The sequence below is a fragment of the Macaca nemestrina genome, chromosome 8 (assembly GCF_043159975.1).
Source record: "Macaca nemestrina isolate mMacNem1 chromosome 8, mMacNem.hap1, whole genome shotgun sequence".
Classification (NCBI taxonomy): domain Eukaryota; kingdom Metazoa; phylum Chordata; class Mammalia; order Primates; family Cercopithecidae; genus Macaca; species Macaca nemestrina.
The window spans coordinates 152,516,971-152,539,047 of NC_092132.1; the positions used below are offsets into that span (position 1 = coordinate 152,516,971).

At 49.9% G+C, this 22,077-nt stretch overlaps 1 protein-coding gene across 8 annotated transcripts in view; it reads right to left on the reverse strand.

The window, feature by feature from the left end:
* LOC105491897 (CLN8 transmembrane ER and ERGIC protein) overlaps nucleotides 1-20,858 on the reverse strand; it is a 35,934-nt gene extending 15,076 nt beyond the window's left edge. For 2 of the 8 annotated variants that reach the window (XM_071068673.1, XM_011758606.2), the window contains exons 1-2: nucleotides 11,798-11,913; nucleotides 4,472-5,136 (exon numbers count right to left, since the gene is read on the reverse strand). In XM_071068673.1, the coding sequence (XP_070924774.1) occupies nucleotides 4,472-5,014 (543 nt within the window). In that variant the 5' untranslated portion in view covers nucleotides 5,015-5,136; nucleotides 11,798-11,913. Of the gene's footprint in view, nucleotides 1-4,471; nucleotides 5,137-8,593; nucleotides 9,472-11,685; nucleotides 11,703-11,757; nucleotides 11,929-20,324 lie in introns of those variants that run through there. The other 6 variants (XM_071068674.1, XM_071068675.1, XM_071068678.1 and 3 more) reach the window with 6 other exon arrangements.
* Nucleotides 20,859-22,077: the final 1,219 nt, after the last annotated feature.

Sequence of the window (22,077 nt, forward strand, 5' to 3'; positions counted from 1 at the left end):
GTGTGGAGCACCACCACCCATATGTGTGCCCCTCACAGATTCAGCTTCCAGAATCTTCTGTCATGTGTGTGCTGGAGCACCACCACACACGTGTGCCCTTCACAGATTCAGCTTCCAGAATCTTCTGTCATGTGTGTGCCGGAGCACCGCCACACGTACACGTGCCTGCCACAGATTCCCTTATGGAAGACTGAGAATCGTCTTTGCTATGACCCGGCGCCTGGCACAGGGCCTGCAAGAGTGCTCATTACTCCTCAAGAGAGCGTACGGTATCAACAGGAGTGAAAACAGTGTGTGAAGACAAAACACTGAAGAGTCAACGTTTTGAATGTCAGAATCCTCTGCATTAGCTGGAAGGCCCCACACAGTGATGAACTATACAGTACACCGTGCACTCAGTCCCAGGCTCTTGCGAGCTCAGTCTTCATTCACTCGGCCATTCCCTCACAATTCACAAAAAGTTCTCCTCCACCATTTTCCTCACTTACTGAAAGTAGTCATCTTAAATTATCAATAGTCACATCAGAATATAATCACTACCTTAAGTTTAGAAAACTCAAAGCTTGAGAACTGAGAGTTCTTTGGTTTTACTAAGGCACTAAAACTGTTGTAGTCAAAGTCACCAAAGGCTCTGAAAAAAGAGGCAAAATCTACAGGAACAAAATTTGTGACATAACACATGCCAAGCTCTGTCACCCGGCAGTTATATCCATACTTAAATATACAGTTGCCCTCAGTATCCTTGGGGGACTGGTTCCTGGGCTCCCTGCAGATACCCAAAGCCACGGATGCTCAAGTCCCTTACATAAAATGGCTTTGTATGTGCATATAACCTAAGCACACTGTCCCTTACTCCTTAAATCATCTGTAGATTACTTATAATGCCTAATACAATGTAAGTGCTATATAAAATTGCTACATTGTATTGGTATTTGTTATATTTTTTATTGTTGTATTATTCTAAATTTTTCCCAAATATTTTTGATCCACAGTTGGTTGAATCCAGACACAGAACCCATGGAATCAGAAAGTCGACTATATACATACATATATGTACACACACATGTATAAATACAAAATATATTAAAACTGACAGTGGGTTTTGGTTTTTGGTTGATATACGGTCTCACTCTTGCCCAGGCCGGAGTGCAGTGGTGTAATCACAGCTCACTGTAACCCTGAACTCCCAGGCTCAGGTGATCCTCCCACCTTAGCCTCCCAAGTGACTGGTACTACAGACGTGTGCCATTATGCCCAGTTAATTTTTGTATTTTTTGTAGAGACGAGGTTTTGCCATGTTGCCGGTCTTGAGCTCCTGGGCTCAAGTGATCTGCCTGCCTTGGCCTCCCAAAGTGCTGGGACTACAGGTGTGAGCCACCGCACCCGGCCTGACAGTGTTTTTATATCACCTCATTTGTATTTTGAACTAGTGAGTCTGTGGATAAATCATGTTTAGATGTTTGAGTCCTATGTAATTCGAAACATTTCAGAACCAAATCTAAGACAGAAATCTAATACGAAGAACAAGCCACTGTGCTCGACTTAGACACCCATCCTACTAAATTGATGGTCGTATTTTGTCTTTACATCCTTTAGTTCTGATCAAATCAGACCTTGATGGGGGAGAAATGTTGAATCCTCATGCCCTACTGCTATGCGAGAATCTATCAGCTTTAAAAGAACTTCAAAATTTTAGACACAGTGTTTTCTTACTGCATTTACTATTATTTCAACTAGAGTGAAATAGAACTATGTAGACATACTGGCCCTGAGCTATATTAATTTAGGTTATAATTTTCTGTTATTGAGGTCTGTTGGCTTTACACAGTTAACATGAGCAGGGTTAGAAGTAAATACTTAAATAACCCTTTCTCCATTCTACACAAACAGCACCCTAAAAGCTTTAGAGAATGTGCAAACTCCAAAATGAAGTCTCGCTCTGAGCCTGTCCTCCTGGAGGCTGGGCTCCACCACTACACCTGGGGAGGGAGAACCGCTGGAGACGCCTGTGTCGGCAAATCCTGCAGGAGGCGCTGTCCCCACACCCAGCTCCAGGAGAAGCACAGATAAAACCCTGGAGAAACCCAACACTGCTTTCCCCCGAGGACTGGAGAGACTGACTCATTTCTTGTTGTTTTTTTAAAGAACTTGTAATAAAAAAAAATACAAGGTAATTATTAATCTATTTCTTAAAACACGCTAATGACCCCAAACACACGATCTTGTGGGATGTATTAATAATTCAGTCACTGTTTACCACTCGGGACATTGATGCGGTATTGATGTTTAGGGAATCGATGTGAATCAGCGCCTCTGCTTTCCTTTCAAGAACTCTATTTTCTGCCACAGCCGAGTGACTCCTGAAGTCTGCTGTTTTCAGGTGAGAGGAGCAGGCAACGCGGGGCGCAGGCCAAGGCCTCCTCCTCCAGCACACACCTCTCCACTCCACGCTGATCTCACGCCAGACAAACCCGGGGAAGTCACAGCTCTGCCCTACATCCCCAGAAGCCCGCGCTTTTATGGAAATAACGCCCACAAAGAGAAAACTGGAAAACTGCATGCCGCGCACAGGACGCTGATAAGGTCCCAGGTCACAGCATCGTTCCTAAAATGACCCCACACTTAGACCAGCAGATTCATATTCAGTCATTTGCTCAGCAAGGGAACTCAGTAGCCAGGTCACTCGAGGGCCTCTTTCAAACCATTCACGGTTCCAACCCTTCTTCCCTGGTAAGGTCTACCTAAATCACAACTGCCCCCAAACTCCTCCTGCCACCGCCCAAACCACGCACTCACAAGGACGTCTCCAGTATCGCCTGCTGTGGGCTCCATCTACTTCCATGGCCACCCTGTGAGGCTCTGCACTGGCGATAACTATGCCCGACTCACCCTCATTCACTTGCCTTAACTCCGACGTGCCCCCCTCTCCTCCTGCACAGGGTCCCCATCTGGGGCCATGGCTTCTCTGCACTTTCCTGTCACTGTGCTCACACACCCCATCTGGTGCCAGATGGGGCCAACCTCAGGGGACAGCAGGAACACAAGCTCCTCCTTGAGTTCTCAGGTGCCAGCAGTGTCTGACACGCGGCTGGCGTCCATGGGGGTTACGTGTGAACAGTCGGTACTGTTTACACTTCAGTGCACTTTTGATGGACTGATACCATCTACCCACCCAGACCCCAAAGGCAGGAGTAATTTGTTATGCTTATGTTTCCTCTCAAGGCTACCAGTCTCCTGTACACAAGAAACGTGCAGTAACACGACCCATTCGTGTGAATGGTGGAACATTTTGCAGGATCTCAAATTTAATATCAAATATTGCATAAACAACGTGATGGGTCATAAAAGATAGCAAGAATCTATGTAAAAACAATTTTAAGGCTGGACACGGTGGCTCATGCCTGTAATCCCAGCACTTTGGGAGTCCGAGGCGGGCATATCACTTGAGGTCAGGAATTCGAGACCAGCCTGGCCAACATGGTGAAACCCCGTCTCTACTAAAAATAGACACACGCACAAAAATTAGCTAGGCGTGGTGGTGGGTACTGTAATCCCAGCTACTGGGAGGTTGAGGCAAGAGAATTGCTTGAACCTGGGTGGCGGAGGTTGCAGTGAACCGAGATCGCTCCACTGCACTCCAGCCTGGGCAACAGAGTGAGATTTCGTCTCAAAAAAAAAAAATTAAATTGTTTAACATGAAGAACATTTTGACATCAATATGACAATCAAGTGACAAACATTTTTAAAACATGTTTTCAAAAACAAAGAAAGTGCTAGGCAAATAACTCTGCAACGTCCCAATACTTCTGAGCACTACTAAAACAACCTTATTCAAAACTAAAAGGCAAGCAAGACACCTGTGTACACACATATATTACTTTACTTTTTTTAAAGTATTAGAAGAGGCCAGGCGTGGTGGCTCACGCTTGTAATCCCAGCACTTTGGGAGGCCCAGGCGGGCGGATCATGAAGTCAGGAGTTCAAAACCAGCCTGGCCAACATAGTGAAACTCCGTCTCTACTCAAAACACAAAAAGTTAGCCAGGCGTGGTGGTGTGCACCTGTAGTCCTAGCTAACTCGGGAGGCTGACGCAGGAGAATCGCTTGAACCCGGGAGATGGAGGTTAAGTGAGCCAAGACTATGCCATTGTACTCCAGCCTGAGCGACAGAGTGAGACTCTGTCTCAAAAAAATATATATACAGATATATATAAAAGTATTAAAAGAAAGAAAATAATTAAGTGCTTCCAGACACTACTGAGCCATAAGATCTACTGAGCTTTCTTTCCCTAAGGAGTAGAGAGCCTAAAAGATTTAAAATTAAGAAAATTGCATTCAACTAAAATGAGTCTTAACTGAATGTGTGTGCTGCAATCCCGCCTGCTATTGAGTTTATGGCAGCGTCCAAGACATTCTAGCCAGTGATTAAATGCGTGAGGCACGTGTCATCTTCTGCTGACACATGCACTTACCTTTAAGAGCATCCAGGAAATGCAGGTAAAGGGCGTGCTCATCTCCAGGAGCAATGTGGTCATAGCTAGATAGTGGCCAGCTCGGAGATTGACCAAGCAGCCAAGAAACCCAAGAAAGGCAAAGAGATGGTGGACAACCAGAAACAAGTCAAATGTCCGGAAGGCCACGTTGGACAGGTGGACTGCGACATTTTCAAAGAAAAAGAATCCCGTTGCTGTTGTGATGTGAAACCAGCACCAGTTCTGCTGGCCACGTGCCCTGTCAGCATGAAGCACAGGGTCCCCCAGCAGAGCCCACAGGCCCGCGGCTGTGCTCTGAACACCAAAGACTGCACGTGTGGCCGCCAGGTCCCAGAAGACCTTCTCTCTGGCCACCAGAGAACGGTAAGTGGCATTCAGGGAGGAGGACAGCTGGTGGCAGACCACGAAGACGCCCAGGTAGAAGACAAAGCCAGCGACCATCAGCGTGGAGCGGATCCCCCAGGATGCATAGTCCAGGTCAAAAATGCTCTCTGATGTGCCCCCATCACTCGCAGGATTCATTGTCCACACTGTATTCCAAAGGAGTCCTGGGCCCAACACGGGCCGGGCCCTACACTGTGTCTTGTCTAAGGAAACGAAGTCCGTGCAGCGGTCCCTGGGACTGTCACGTGTCCATCTTCAATCTAAAGAAAGAAAAGATCATTCATTTTATGTTGACTCAACAGAAGCAAGGACACATCACTACCCCAGTAATGCAAACATTCAACGACAAATTAATTCTGCACCTTATTCTTAATGCATTTACCAGGATACATAAACATACCAAGATAATATCCACTGACAGTATAGGAGGAAAGAAAATGAAACTAAAGCTAGAGCGGTCCAGCCATGAACAGGAGGCTGGAGCAGTGCTGGCAGGAACACGAGGTCCTATGCTCGTCCTATGTGCACCCCACCAGCAAGGCTCCCGCCTTCACAGCAGCCCCGGTCAGTCACACAATTCAAGCATCGCAGGATGAAACATACTTAACTCGTTGCACTGGGATACACTTTGTTACAGCACTGAACTTCTGCTGTTTGATCCTAGTTAACACCCCAAGGATGTCATGAGAACCTGTGCTCCTGTTCTTCGTGTTATTCCTTGGTTAAGGCCATGGAACGGCTTCTCAACACCGGCAGGGAAGGCCTGAACTCCTGATTGTGGCCTACGGCACTCTGCAGAACGCGGCCTTCTACGGTTCCACTCTCACCACCCCGGCATCTCACTCCATGCTACAGCCTTCCAGTCCTTTGAAAACATCACGCTCTCCTGCACCTCCGGGCTCTGCAGCTACTGGGCCCTCTCCCGGGAAAAGTCTTTGCCTCCCCGCAGGTGGCGCCATCTTACCTGTCAGGTCCTCACTTAAAGGCCATTTGCTCCAGATGCCCTCCCAGAGCAGGGGAGTCCCACGGACTGGGTTAAGTATCTTTGCTACAAGCTCCTGATGCATCCCCCAAATACTCATTTTTGATACAAGTGCTTACTAAATCCTCACCTCCACTGGACAGCAAGCTCTGTGAGGGCACAGACCACACCTGCCTTCATCACAGCATCTCCTCTGCCTGATGCAGCACTGGGTCCACAGCGGGCCCTCAAGAAACATTTGTGGAACACATGAACAGACGCTGAATCACGCTCAAGGGGTCCAGTTTACCTAAGCCTGAACCTGTCTGCAAAGCTACAAACACCAGAGTCTCAAGTTCTCAAAACTGGAAGGGACCTGTGATTGATTCCAGCCTTTCCTTTCACATGGCAGGAACCCCAGGCACAGAACGAGGACATAGGAACGGCTAGCGACAAAGCCTCAGATCCCCCTCTTCCCCCTCACCCAGTATGTAGGGACTTGCCCAGATAATGGAATTTCTGCCGGGAGTGGGGACTCTTGTCACTCACAGCCAGCGAACAGACAGCAGGGCTGGGAGCACCTCACTCCCCAAACAGCTGGACCCTCTGCTCTCTGGAAGGGACCCCAGAATTGACTGAATTGTGAGGGAGCACGACTAGAGCCAGAAGCATAGGAGGGGCCACTCACTGTGGCCATTCAGCAAAAACTCGCCAATCATTATTCAGGCAAAAAGGTCGCTGTGACCACACCCCAAGGGCATGCGAAGCACCAGCTCACTCCAGCATGCACTGAATGTGAGTCCTGGGACCTGATGCAAATGACAAGGGAGCACTGATAACTCCCAACCTCTTGGTTTGATAATGGTCATGTAATCAAAGGCAAAAATAGTACGAGTGTTTGTCTGTTTCTCCATCGACACTCCAGATTTAACACAGACTAGCTCTGTGAGAACACAGATCTGATGCCGGGAAAGACAGCACTGGCATTCATGTTTCTCCCTAGAGAAACGGCTCCCGTGTCACGCTGCCCCTGGTGCGTGTGTTCAGGGCACACAGGTGTGCTCTCTGATAGATGCTATGGATGACGACTGAAGGGCTGCTGTGCCCACGTGTGCCCTCGTGACCCACGCTTCTGGTCATGCTATATCAAGACTCCAGTGTACTTACACATCTCCAAATGCACTTCTGTTAACTTATACACAAACCAGGTTGAACATGGTATTAAGGGGCTGGCAAGAGCACTTGGCTCTGGTATTCAGTGTGCAGCAAGGCGTCACTGAACCCCTATGCGCTTCCCAGAGCAGATCAACTTCAAGTGCAGCCTAATGCCTGGAGGGGAGACGGCTTACCAGCACTAAAGAAAAGCAGGCTGGGTGGCAAGGACAGGTGTCAAGCACAGAATGGCAATCCATTAAAAGGATTCCCCTGAACAGCACTGTTAAAGGTTAAAATATGGACCCCTCCTAAAACTTCTTCCCGTGCTTTTCCACGAGTGCATCATGAGATCTGGGTTACAGGTCCCATTTTGCCACAGGTGCATCAATGTGCTGCTCTTGGCCAAGACCACTGACTTCTGTGGGACCTTTGCCTTGAGACGAGAGAGTCCCCGCCTCCAGAAGGCTCTGCCCAGAGCAGTGACTCAAACCCACCTCAGTGGAAGTGGTTAGCCCAAGTGATGCTTCAGGAGGTCTTTGGTTTGGTCAAGGTGAGAAGGACTCCAGGACATGAGAACCAGAAACCAAGAAGAGCAGTTGGCTTAGTGGGTTCTGATCTTGGTTTCTCTATTTAGAAGCTAAGAAAACAAGTTTCAGGCCGGGCGCAGTGGCTCACGCCTGTAATCCCAGCACTTTGGGAGGCCAAGGTGGGTGGATCACTTGAGGTCAGGGGTTCAAGACCAACCTGGCCAACATGGCCAAACCCTGTCTCTACTAAAAATACAAAAATTAGCCAGGCGTGGTGACGCACACCTGTAATTTGAGCTACTCAGGAGGCTGAGGCAGGAGAATTGCTAGAACCCAGGAGGTGGAGGTTGCAGTGAGCCGAGATCACGTAACCGCACTCCAACCTGGGCAACAGGGTGAAACTCCATCTCAATTTAAAAAAGAAAGAAAGAAAACGAGTTTCTTTCTTAACCACCCTGGACCCCAGTGTCTGACTACGGGAAAAAGAAACACACAGAGCAGGCCGGGTGCAGTGGCTCACACCTGTAATCCCAACACTTTGGGAGGCCAAGGTGGGTGGATCACAAGGTCAGAAGTTCGAGACCAGCCTGGCCAACATGGTCAAACCCCAACTCTGCTAAATATACAAAAAATTAGCCAGACATGGTGGCACGTGCCTATGATCCCAGCTACTTGGGAGGCTGAGGCAGGAGAATCACTTGAACCCGGGAGGTGGCGGTTGCAGTGAGCTGAGATTGTGCCACTGCAATCCAGCCTGGGCAACAGGTTGAGACTCTATCTCAAAAAGAAAAGAAACATACAGAGCAGTGGAAATGAAGCACCTACTACAAGCCAGATATTCAACCAGTTTGTGTGATCTCCACCTGAAGAGCACATAGCTACCAGGTCTTCAAGTTTTCCAGATACCTTTGTGGAGAGATTACCATATCTACAGAAAAATGGCAGATAGGTGAAAGACACTGAAACAGAAACAAGTGAGCCAGAGCTGAGAGTGGGCAAACCCTCCTGGCAGTCAGAGAACAGGTGCCAATTAGGGATGCAGAAACAGCAGATTATAAAGACCAGAATGCTTACCACCCCTTCCAATCCTGTAGCGAATCCCTGTTCTGATTCTTTGCTCAGACCTCCTGATTATGTGTGTTTCTACACAGTAGTGTGCACAGGAACTTTCTGGGTAAGCTGGTGCTGTTCTAGTCTAACTCATGACTGTGCGTCTCTGAGCTTCGTTAGTGCCAACCAGCATCTTCCAGCCAGGAGTTCACAAAGGAGGTGAACTCCTCAGCTCTCTCAGCCATGAGAGTAGAAGGCCAGCCCCAGAGGCAGGGTCCCGCCCAAGTGGCCAGTCTTCCTGGAGTCCTGCAGAGCTCTGCTGTCCCTCTGTGGCGTCAGTGTTGTAATGAGAACAGCTGTGGTTCACCCCAAGTCACAAGGCAGGCACCCACAGAAGTGTGACTAGGCCTTGTTCTGATAGGCAGCGGAGAAGGGGTATGGGAAGAGTTCAGCTTCTCCTTTTGTTTCTATTTCTGCTTCTTGACCCAACCATACCCTCTCACTCTTGATATGCAAAATGGGACACAGGGGTTCCCACTGTTGCCTTGCTGTGCTCCACAAGGCTCAGGCCACACAAAGGAGTCCTTAAGTGTAATGCACAGCTGGAAGTCGCTGTTCCTTCCATGGGAAAAACTGGAGGCCAAACCTAATGGACTTATCCTGTTCTTTCACTCTAGAAGGCTTCCAAGCCCTTCCACACCAGCCCCTTTCCTCTCTGCAGTAGAGAAAGCAGAGCTGGAGAAGAAACAGCTCCTGGAAGGCCACCGTCTCTTGACTCTGCAGATCTTCACTTTCTTTGGGGAAAAGGTATACAAAAATCTTGTCTTCTAAGATTCTGTGGTTTCAGCTCTTCTATTGCACTGAGCCATGCAGTTTTTAGTAATCTGAATGCAAACACATCAGTAAGAGTGTTAGCTCTGTTGCTGCACTGTGACCAGGAACCAGGCTCAGTGGCCACAGGAACCCTTCGGCTCTGTCATGCATCTATGCGCTCCTCCGGTTTACTAGGGGCTAAACTGCTAAGGATACCAGCATTTTTGTGTTTTGTTGAGATAGTTTATCCAAACTTCGAAGTGAAGTCAAAAAGGAAAAAATGGTTGCATGCTTTTTTCCCTAACACAAGGTGAGTGTTTTACAACCCCGACAATCACTTGACTTTCTAGGAGAAATAACTAAACTATTTACCACTGATTGAGGGTCACACATTTTACAATCTGCAAAGTTAATTCTTCCATCAAGAAGAAAAGACAATCCCAAAACCTGTGGCTTCAATGCACACAGGATATTCACCAATCTTATATCTAATCCAGCAATCTTTTCTCAGCATTCCTTTTACCCACTCACTCAGAAAATCCTAGTTTTGCGTATTCTCTTTTGAACTGGCACTCCTATCCTGCTGGATACTGCATTAGTGACTGAAATATAACCTGACAAGAGCTATTTACATGAGAATTATACTCCTAACATTTTGGAAATTATACATTGATGGCTGGTAAAAATATGTTTTCCAAAATCAAAAGAAATACATGTTTAATACACAAAATTCAGAAAATATAAACAAGCATAAAAATACAAAAATAAACACTCACAATCCTCTTACACAGCTCCAAGCACTATCACTATTTTTTGGTGCCTGCTGCATCAATTGTTTTTCTAGATATAAACTCTTCCTTTTTACGTAAAAGGGGATAACAGCATACAAGCTGCTCCCTGGCCTGCTTCTCTTCTCTTAGCAACAGCTAATCCTCTTCGGTAAAACGGCTGCAGGGACTCCACCATTTACCACCCGATGTCCTGCCAGGCTTTTGCCCAGTTCCTCGTTATCATGAGACATTCTGTAGTGAACATCTCGAGGCCACCTGGAGAACCTGTGCTCTTTTTACGGAAACTGCATGCTCAGGAAGAACTTCCTTAAAAACCACAGCCTCGATGACAGCCAGTCTGAAAGGCAGGCACAAAAGTGTTCAAGCTCCGTGGGGAGCTGTGGCCATCTCATATTCCCTCCATCACTTAGGCTTCCTTCACCATTGCTCACTGCTTTTTCCTCTCACAGCCTTCCCGAAAAGTTGTATGTAAATAAAACTCAAAATATGGGAGTGAGGTAAGCAGAAGCTGGATAGTTCCAGATTTCACACAGAGGGTAAACGGAAACAGGAGTCAGAAACAGCTGCCTCGCCCCAGTCTTTCAGAGAACAGTCACAGCAGAATCTACACAGGCTGGGGAGCCTTACTGTCCTTACTGTCCACACCCAACCCCAACCCAGAGCCTTACTGTCCTTACTGTCCACACCCAACCCCAACCCAGAGCAGCTGGCGATAGGGCCCAGAGCCCAGGCGGCTCCCACCCGCTGCTGACCCGACCCAGCGCCCGCTCTCTCCGCCCCCGTCCCCTCCTCCTCCGCACACCTCGGTGACCTGACCCAGCGTCCCTCCCCGCTCCTACACGTGCTGACTGACCCAGCGTCCCTCCGCCTCCCACACCCTGTTGAGCACCACCTTGTCCCCTTCCGCCCCAGCTAACTCGGTGACCAGTGGAGGCCACACCCACGTGACACCTGCTGTCCTTGACAGCAGCTCCGACAGCACCTCTGTGGCTCCGCAGGAGCCGCCTCCCTGCCTCGTGGGCACACAGGTGAGCTGACCATACTTGCCCGGCCGGTCTGCGGGGAGTGAGGTCAGGGGCGACGCCTCCGCCTCCGCCTGTCCCCTCCCACAGTCCGGCATCCGCGCCGCTCAAGGGCTCCAAAGTCAGCGTCGCGGTGAGGAGCCCCCCAAGCCCACCATGCACCCGCGCGGGCAGAACTCCGGGCTGCAGGGCTCGAACGCCCCCCACAAGCTACTGTCCGGGAACGGCACAGCCGGGGGTGCCGCACGCCCACCGGAAGGCAGGGCTAGGACCGCCGACGCTAGGAGCCACCCCAGCCCCTCACCCGGGCTCCCTTACCTGGGATCCCCGACCCCTCACCCGGGCTTCCTTACCTGGGATCCCCGACCCCTCACCCGGGCTGCCCCTCACGTCGGCTCCCGCGCGCCCATCTGAGTTCCCCCTAAGCTGAGTTCCCGGCCCCTCACCTGGGATCCCCGGCACCATCATCCGGGCTTCCCGGCCCCCTCACCTGGGCTGCCCCTCACCTGGGTTCCCGGCCCCTCACCCGGCTCCCCGCGCCCTCACCTGGGCTGCCCCTCACCTGGGTTCCCGGCCCCTCGCCCGGCTCCCCGCGCCCTCACCTGGGCTGCCCCTCACCCGGGCTCCCTGCGCTTGGCGCCGCCGCGCGCCTGCAGAACACCCGGCACTCACTGACTGCACTGCCGCCCGGTCACGACTGGCCGGCCTCAAACACGGCCCGCGCACGCGCACGCGCACGCGCTCTGCCTCGGGGGGCGTGGCTACGAGAGGCCCCGCCTAGGCGCTACCACGGCGGCGGGCGCGGGGGGCGGGGCGGCGGGGGCGCAGAACCTCGGCCGGCGGGAGGGGCGGGGCCGGCGGGGGGCGGGGCCTGGCTGAACCCTGGCGGGCGGGGTCGAGGGGGCCGTGGAGCTCCGCGGGCCGCCTGGTCGCGTTGCACCCGGAGGGGGCCGAGGGGACCTGAAAGCTGCGGCAGAGCCCGACCGCGCCGTTCCGCAGAGCAGCCCTGGCCCGGCTGCGGCTGAGTCGCGCTCCGGGTGTGGACGGAGCCGGAGCCTCCCCGGGGCGCGCGCTGAGTTCACAGGGCCCAAGTCCCGGGCCTTCAGGTCTTGACCGAGCCCATCCCCGGCCCTTCTGTGCCCACGCCTGAGTTTTTGTCTGTAGGAGTTTCAGCAGTTCGCTAAGGTTGTTATTCGAGTTATTTATGTTTCTTCTAATATGTTTGTTCCCTCTTTAAAATCGACATCTAGAGGCGTACCTACCACTTAATTGGTGATCAATACAGTTCGTTGAAAGAACCGATAGCATGCGATCGATACAGAACATCTGCACTGGGAGTGTCCTCCCCGCCTGGCGGGGGAGGCCTCGGGGGCTAATGGAGCTGAGGGTATAGTGGGCCTTGGACCATCGCTTTTTTCCTTTCCTGTACCATGAAGATAACTGCCTTATCTCCCCCTCATGACTGTTTTGGGGATTAAATAGGACGTTTAAATTACCAAAGCTCTTTGAAATAAACATTTCAAAATTATTATAACCCTTTAGTACACGTGGGAAAACGTTGACATTAATGTTCAAGTTTATTTTTCTGCTGGCTCATTTAGGTTTGTTGAAACCTTGAGTCCCTAGGATTGTCTAAGAACATGGGTAAATGTGTGTGGAGGCCTCCCTGGAGGCCGGAGAACTGCCAGCAGCATTCATGTGTTAGAGGAACAGGAACCTAGGAGAGCCAGGGTGACACCGTTTAAAAATCAACCCATCATGGCCAGTGCGGTGGCTCACGCCTGTAATCCCAGCAGTTTGGGAGGTAGAGGTGGGTGGAACACCTGAGGTCAGGGGTTTGAGACCAGCCTGACCAACATGGGGAAACTCTGTCTCTATTAAAAATACAAAAAAATTAGCCAGGTGTGGTGGCAGGCACCTGTAATCCCAGCTACTCAGGAGGCTGAGGCAGGAGAATTGCTTGAACCCAGGAGGCGGAGGTTGCAGTGAGCCGAAAACACGCCATTGCACTCGAGCCTGGGCAATAAGAATGAAACTCTGTCTCAAAAAAATAAAAATAAAATAAACTCCATCTTAAAACCAGTGAAACCACCGTTGCAAAATTGTAACTGAGACAGTGAGAGAGACAGCGAGAGATCTGACCTAACCAGCTCCATCCTGCTTTTAACCTCCAAACTGTCCTTGTTTATTCGTGGGTGTAGGCCAAAATAACTTTGGAAGAAACTTGGTTTATAGTTTCCTGAAACAAATCCCTTTCTTGTCTGGAGACTAGACTGCCTTTGTAGGACCAACAAATTAGCCACAAGATTAGAAATTATGGCTTAGGATTCATGCAGCTGGAGGTTACAAGATTCTGACCCTCCCTGAATTGCTCCTGGGGATAACATCACTATTGAAAAAGCTAAGATCAGTGCTTGAGATATTTTGCAGGTCTTGCACTTGCTGGATCAGCTGGGACCATCCAGATGGATAAACTGGCTCATCTCATCTTGTGGCCCCCACCCAGGAACTAACTCAGGCCAGGAGTACAGCTTTGATCCATATGATTTCATCTCTGATCTGACCTCTCAGCACTCCCAGCTTACTGGTCCCCTACCTACCAAATTATCCTTAAAAACTCTGAACTCCAGGGCTGAGCATAGTGGCTCACACCTGCAATCCCAGCACTCTGGGAGGCCAAGGCAGGCGGATCACTTGAGGTCAGAAGTTAAGACCAGCCTGGCCAACATGGCAAAACCCCCTCTGTACTAAAAATACAAAAATTAGCCAGGCATGGTGGTGCACACCTGTAATGCCAACTACTTGGGAGCCTGAGGCAGGAGAACTGCTTGAACCCTGGAGGCGGAGGTTGCAGTGAGGTGAAATTGCACCACTGCACTCCAGCCTGGGCAACAGAGCAAGACTCCATCTCAAAAACAACAATGAAAACTCTGAACTCCGTATTCTTGGGAAGATTGATTTGAGTAATAATAAAACTCTGGTCTCCCGCACAGCGAGCTCTGTGTGAATTATTCTTTATGCAGTTCACCTGTTTTGATAAATCAGCTCTGTCTAGGCAGCAGGCAACACGAACCCGTGTGGCGGTTACACTAGCCTGTAATCCCAGCTACATGGGAGGCTGAGGCAGGAGAATCGCTTGAACCTGGGAGGCAGAGGTTGCAGTGAGACAAGATCACGCCACTGCACTCCAGCCTGAGCAACAGAGCGAGACTCCATCTCAAAAAAAAAAAAAAAAAAATTTGGATGGTTATAGTCATGCTAAGATGTAGGTACACACTGAAATGCCACAAAGTACATCCACAAAGTACTAGATTTTGTCACACCGTCAGCCCACCTGCACTTACACATAGCTTGGCTTATACACTGATACAAGATGCCTTTGAAAGAAAGATGGCACCTTCCTCCTCCTGCTTTCCACAGGCGTCCCACTCTGCATCAGAGCAGCTGTCTTTCACTGCACTCTGCGACTCCCTTGAGCTCCTCCCTGCGCAAGATCCGAGAACCCTCTCTTGGGGTCTGGACTGGACCCCTTTCTCCAGCAGCATTGGGTTCCTCGGATTCACACTCACAGCACACTGAGGCCTGTCTTACAAAGAACGAACTGAGGCTTAGAAAGATGAAACCAAAACCTCCTCAGTCACGTGGCTGGTAAGTTCCTCAGCTTGAATTTAAACATTCCAGGACTGCGTCTTTCCACTCGGCCATCTTTAAAGCAGAATGATAGAACAGTTTTGTTTTCTAAAAAACAATCACAGGTATAACCAGTAGTCATGTGGGATGTGGAAGACTGAATGAAACCCAGGCGGATTCCCAGCTTGCTGTGTCACAGCTTGGGCACTGCTGTTTACAGCCTGTGTACTCCCCTCCTGCCCTGCCTCCCACAGGTGTCTCACCTCCTTCCCCGACAGATCGAATGACACAACAAACGTTCATCTTGAGCGCACGGTGTGTCTGGCAGTAGGCTAAGCCCTTTGGTAAATTGGTTCTTTCAAATATCACAGGTGTCTGAGGCAGGCACCATTATCCACATGTCATAGAAAAAAAAAAAAAACAGTGTTCAGTGAGGCTGAGGTTAGCAATGTGCACCTCCACACACTGCTAAATGACAAAGCTGAAGTTTGAAGTACGATGCCATGAAGTGTCTGGAGAAGACAATCGAGATGGCTTAATCGAGGTGTCAGGGGACTGTCTTACTCTTATTTTCTGCTCACCTAAGCAATATACGCTCATTGCGAGGTTTGGTTGTTCCATTACAGAACAGACAGACTGTTTTAAAAGCCATTAGCAGAGGGACGGGAGGAGTTCTCTTCTGCCTGTTTCTTCCTCCTACACAGAGCAAAATGACTGTGTTCTCAGAGGGCTGTATAGTGAGCAAGAGAGGAAGAAGAACGTCCCTGATTTTAAATCCACAGTGTCCTTCACCAGTGAGCAACAGGAGTTCTGTGGGTGGGAGAGCAGGACCCCTGTGCTTGCAAACAATTTAAAACACGGGAACCTAAGTTCAGGATCTGCTGACAGCAAGTCCTCAGTAAGCATAAGGGTCTTTGGACTCCCACAGATCAGATGCTCAGCTTCTCAGCCTCACTGTGGCAAAGACTCTCCCTGACCTAACTCCAGGCCCTCAGGGCTCTGACCTGGGCCCCTGGCCCCTTCCGTCCAAAAGAATCCTGCTGAGTCAATGCAGTGACAATTCCCTGCCCCGGTATCTGACCATCCTCCTCATCCCCCACCCCCGATATCTGACCATCCTCCTCATCCCCCACCCCCTGATAGCTGATCATCCTCCTCATCCCCCACCCCCTGATATCTGACCATCCTCCTCATCCCCCACCCCCTGATATCTGACCATCCTCCTCATCCCCCACCCCCTGATAGCTGATCATCCTCCTCATCCCCCACCCCCTGATATCTGACCATCCTCCTCATCCCCCACCCCCTGATATCTGACCATCCTCCTCATCCCCCACCCCCTGATATCTGACCATCCTCCTCATCCCCCACCCCCTGATATCTGACCATCCTCCTCATCCCCCACCCCCAATATCTGACCGTCCTCCTCATCCCCCACCCTCAGTATCTGACCATCCTCCTCATCCCCCACCCTCAGTATCTGACCATCCTCCTCATCCCCCACCCCCGATATCTGACCATCCTCCTCATCCCCCACCGCCCTGATATCTGACCATCCTCCTCATCCCCCACCCCCTGATATCTGACCGTCCACCTCATCCCCCACCCCCGATATCTGACCATCCTCCTCATCCCCCACCCCCTGATAGCTGATCATCCTCCTCATCCCCCACCCCCGATATCTGACCATCCTCCTCATCCCCCACCCCCGATATCTGACCATCCTCCTCATCCCTCAACCCCGATATCTGACCATCCTCCTCATCCCCCACCCCCTGATATCTGACCGTCCACCTCATCCCCCACCCCCGATATCTGACCATCCTCCTCATCCCCCACCCCCGATATCTGACCATCCTCCTCATCCCCCACCCCCGATATCTGACCATCCTCCTCATCCCCCACCCCCCTGATATCTGACCATCCTCCTCATCCCCCACCCCCGATATCTGACCATCCTCCTCATCCCCCACCCCCGATATCTGACCGTCCACCTCATCCCCCACCCCCGATATCTGACCATCCTCCTCATCCCCCACCCCCGATATCTGACCATCCTCCTCATCCCCCACCCCCTGATAGCTGATCATCCTCCTCATCCCCCACCCCCGATATCTGACCATCCTCCTCATCCCCCACCCCCGATATCTGACCGTCCTCCTCATCCCTCACCCCCGATATCTGACCGTCCACCTCATCCCCCACCCTCAGTATCTGACCATCCACCTCATCCCCCACCCCCTGATAACTGACCATCCTCCTCATCCCCCACCCCCTGATATCTGACCATCCTCCTCATCCCCCACCCCCTGATATCTGATCATCCTCCTCATCCCCCATCCCCTGATATCTGACCATCCTCCTCATCCCCCACCCTCAGTATCTTATCACCAGGCCTGCCTGCGGCAGGAATCCTGCTGAGTGGTTCTAACAAGAACCCCCCTGGCCTGATGTCACCTCTTCATAGTTTTCCATCTGCCCTCACCCACTCCATGGCTGTGCATTCCCATTTTTCTTGTTATACTCAGAGTTGAGCCCAGTCCCACTGCAGTGGCCCCGCACCTATCGCGATTCCCTTGAGACTGTAAAACAAAAATAAAATTCTAGTCCCCCACAAACCCCCTCAGCCACGAGCTTTCCAAAGTAAACCTTAGAGACTAGTTCAGACCGTGATGGGAAGTGGGGGTTGGACAGGCTCCTTATAACCTCCTTCCGGGCACAGCTGACCTGCATTAACATCAAAGCAGCGCTCTTAAGACTGACAAAACAGACTCTGCAGCAGTAAGATACTACATTCCAACCTGACTCTAGTACAGCATCACAGGACAGAGAGCAGGCCCTGGAAGAAATCAAGCATTTTGCCCCAGAATATATTTATTTGACATATTTTGAAGGGGCCCCACACAGCTGTCTCTCGAGGGGAAAATCTACATCCCGCCAGAATCCCCTTCCCTTTCCAGGTCTTTTCCCTGATCTAGGAGAGATTTAACTAAGAGTCTGGCACCTCTTTTAGGTCCAATAAGAGCTCTGAAGATAAAAAACAAAAACAAAAACAAAAACAAAAAAACCTTGGTCTCCACAACCTTTATCTTAACCCAATCCTTTGTGTTCATTCCAGGTCTTTACAATAATAACTTAACTCTTTCAATTAATTGCCCATCAGAAAATCGTTGACTCCACCTGTGACCTGGACACCTCCCACCTCCATCCCTGGAGTTGTGTCACCTTTCTGGACCAAACCACTGGACACCTTACACGTATCGACTGGCAACGTGTACACCTCCACACACTGCTAAATGACAAAGCCGAATTTTGAAATACGATGCCGTGAGGTGTTTGGAGAAGACACAACTGAAATGATGTCATGGAGGTGGCAGGGGATCGTCTTGCCCTTTTCTTTTTTTCTGCCTGTAACTTTTGTCCCCCTAAAATGCATAAAATCAAGCTGGAATCCAGCCACCTTATGCACCAGTTCTTAGGACCTCCTGGGGTTGTGTCACCAATCATGGTCCTCATATTTGGCTCAGAATAAATCTCATCAAATATTTTACAAATTTGACTCTTTTTGTTGACAAGTCTGTCGCACCGTTTTTTAATAAGGGCCGTGTGTAATGTTTTCTTTAGCAACTGTGGCAAAATTAAACCTTCTTCGAAATAAAGATAAAAAGAACTCATTATAGAAAACTGTCTTTCTGCTGATGTGGGCATTCACTGTGTTCATTTCTTTTTCCAAAAAGTGTATCTTTCTTAAAAACTGAAAAATATTGAGCCACAAAACACAGTGCCGATGGCTTGCATGCGGGACACTCGGGATATCGTACTAAAGGGCTCTGATGCTGTCTTGATGATCTCTACGCAGGGTGTTACTTCTGCTGGCTGTGTGACCTTGGAGAGGTTGCTTAACCTCTCTGAGCCACAAGTGTAAAAGGATGAGATTGGTCCCTAAAGTCTCCTCCAGCATTAAAGCTAGATGATCCTGAATCTTCTGCTATTTGAGGATCAGACAAACAACAGTGGACAGGGTTATTCCTATTGAAAATGATAACCCTGAGATAATGGCCATAATTATCTTGGTACCCAAAGAAGCCTTAAATCCTCATTGGACGAAGATATTGCCATAATAACCAGCCTTTAAAAAGTGCCCATAACAACCAGCCTTTAAAAAGTGCCCAGGCATGGTGGCTCGCGCCTATAATCCCAGCACTTTGGGAGGCCGAGGTGGGCGGATCACCTGAGGTCAGGAGTTAGTGACCAGGTCGGTGAAACCTCGTCTCTACTAAAAATACGAAAATTAGCTGGGTGTGGTGGCACATGCCTGTAATTCCAGCTATTCAGGAGGCTGAGGCAGGAGAATTGCATGAACCTGGGAGGCGGAGGTTGCAGTGAGCTGAGATTGTGCCACTACTCTCCAGCCTGGGCGACAGAGCAAGACTCCATCTCAAAAAACAAAACAAAACAAAACAAAAAAAGTGCCCTGACAAGATCACGCTGATTCTAGGGCTATAAAGACAGCTATTGTGGGGCCACCATAGCATACCGTCCTCTAGGCCCCCTCCCATGGGGACATCTGGCGTGTCCAGAGACGTTTTTGGTTGTCATGACCCGGGGCGAGAGGCCGGTTGCTGCTGCTGACCTTCAGAGCGGAGAGGCTACTAGACTTCTGACAATGCCCGGGGCAGCCCCACAGCAATGGCCCAGCCCCAACATCAATGGTGCTGAGCTTGAAAAATCTATATCCTGGAAAAGGACACTCCTCCGCTTAAAAACTAAAATTGTAGAGAGAGGGACGCTGCACTCAAAGTGGACTTTCCGCTGCCCCAAATAATAGGTCTTCTTTCCAGCTTCATCTCGTGGAATGATATCAAATGGCACTTGAGTGACTAAAGGATTTTAGTGCAGCTTTAGGAAATGCTTAATTCAGGCCGGGCGTGGTGGCTCACCCCTGTAATCCCAGCACTTTGGGATGCCGAGGTGGGTGGGTCACTTGAGGTCAGGAGTTCGAGACCAGCCTGACCAACATAGTGAAACCCCGTCTCTACTAAAAATACAAAAATTAACTGGGTGTGGTGTTGGTTGCCTGTAATCCTAGCTACTTGGGAGGCTGAGGGAGGTTAATTGCTTGAACCCGGGACAGTGAGCCGAGATCGTGCCATTGCACTCCAGCCTGGGCAATAAGAATGAAACTCCGTCTCAAAAAAGAAAAAAAAAAAAAAGGAATGCTTAATTCATACCTATAGAGAAGTATAATCACTTTGATTTATTTTTCATCTCTGTTACTGTTTTAGGAACAAATTTACAGACTCAAACCTCGCCTCCCCTCTCCCCCAAACACACAGCATAATATGGTGTAAATCAACTATGTAGATGTATAAAAGATATTGAAAGTTAGTGAAATTTCGTGTCTTTAAAATGTCAGGTAGAATGTTACAAAGCAGGCAGCTCCCGAAAGCAACTCAGGGAAGTGGTGTATTTGTTAAACACCAAACAGTGAAAACTTACCTAAGAGTTTTCTCTCCGAATCTTCCCACACAGCAGCATCGAGTTTAGCTTCACAGACAAGGATGTGAAACTTGGGATCAGCTGGTCAGACACCAAGAACAGGACTTAGGACATAAAATTACAATTCACGTTTCCCCCTCTCCTATGAAATAACTAGACCCACACAGTCGTGAGGGGATGCCATACGGAATGTCCTCTGTCTCACCGGGAATCCGCATTTCACATCCACTCGCGAGTCTCCTGCCTGGGACAAGGGCGGAGCTGACTCATTCTGAAGATGACTCTGCAGGCATGGAGTTCATTCCGGAGGAGGCTAGAGCCGCTCAGCATGAAAAGAGGGTGTAACAGGATGTTGTCTCTGCTGAGGAAGTGGGATTGCCACCCGACGGGCTGTCCGTCATCACCCAGGAGAGGCTGGGCCAGGCTGTGGTGCGTCCAAACCCCTGCCCTCTGGGCAGGCCGGTGGTGTCAGTCATTTCAAGGTAAAGAGCAGGGGATATGTCAGGACCTGTGACCTGCTGTTCAGAGAGCATCTAACACAAGCCAGCTGTCTTTGGAGGGGCAGAGCGGCGGGGAGGTGCTTGTATCTTGTGGGCAGAGGCTTCTCACCAGACCACAAAGGTGGGGAGGGGTCTGTGTGGGGCCGCTGAGGGGCTTGGAGACTAAAGCCCCACGCCAGTGAGAGAAAACAGGATGGGAAGAGCCAGGGGAATCGGGTGGAGATCCAATCTCTAACTCCATGGAGGACTTTGTAAGGTTTGGACCCAGAGCAGAGGAAAGTTTAATGCATGACATAGTCTAACCCCTCTGTTAGTTAGACTAACCCCTCTGTTAGTCTACGTCAGGTTGTGTCTATCAAGACCCATGTCATTCCATCAACTTCTCCCTTTCCCAGAAAGGTCACTTCTCTTTCACTTGCTGGGAAAGGGAGAAGTTCAAGGAATGATAAAGGTCTTGGTAGACTCAACCTGAAGCGGCCCTTAGGAGCCAGCAGATCCGGCAGCCCCAGCAGATCTCATGGGCTCGGAGGTATGTAGGGGAGGAGGATATCACAAGACCAGCTGCACAGTCATGGAAGGGGCTCTGAGGCCTTGCAGCCAGGCTCCTTCTCCTTCAGTGGCTGATCTCCTTTGAAGAAAGAACTTCTGGCCTGCTTCTGGGCAGGCAGAGATGGCCTGTTGGACCCCAGGGCACCAGGTGAGCAGCTGAACCCACACATGTGCTGTGAAGTATCCACTGAGTCACCTGGCTTTCTGCAGCTCACTGCATCCTCAGAGCAGGCACGGTGTTGGCATGTCTCGGGATGGCTTGCCCATAGTCCCTGCTCTCCACTTTCACCCAGCCTCCCACCAAGTTCCCTCTTGGGTGCTTTCCCATGAGTAGTTGTCTGAGGATGAAAAATGTGTGTTTGACAGCAGCTTTAGATGCTGAAGTGTTTTGGAGAAGAAGAATATCACTGTTATACTCTCAGAAAGATCTCAAGTTCTGAAAATATCCGTTATCTCCTGGGAATGCTTATAAGAAAGTCCTCACTACAAAAGAGAACCAGGCTGATAGACATGTTGAGACCAAATAAAGATATTCAAAACAAATAAAGATAGTAAAGACAAATAAAGAGACCCAGTTGAGAGGGAAAGCTCAATTTTACATAAGATTGGAAAGTAATTGTTGTGAGTGCCTGGTGATTATCTCAAGCCAGTGGTGTGGTGCAGGGGTTCAGAAGAATTTACCAAGACAGTTGTTGGTAAAGAAA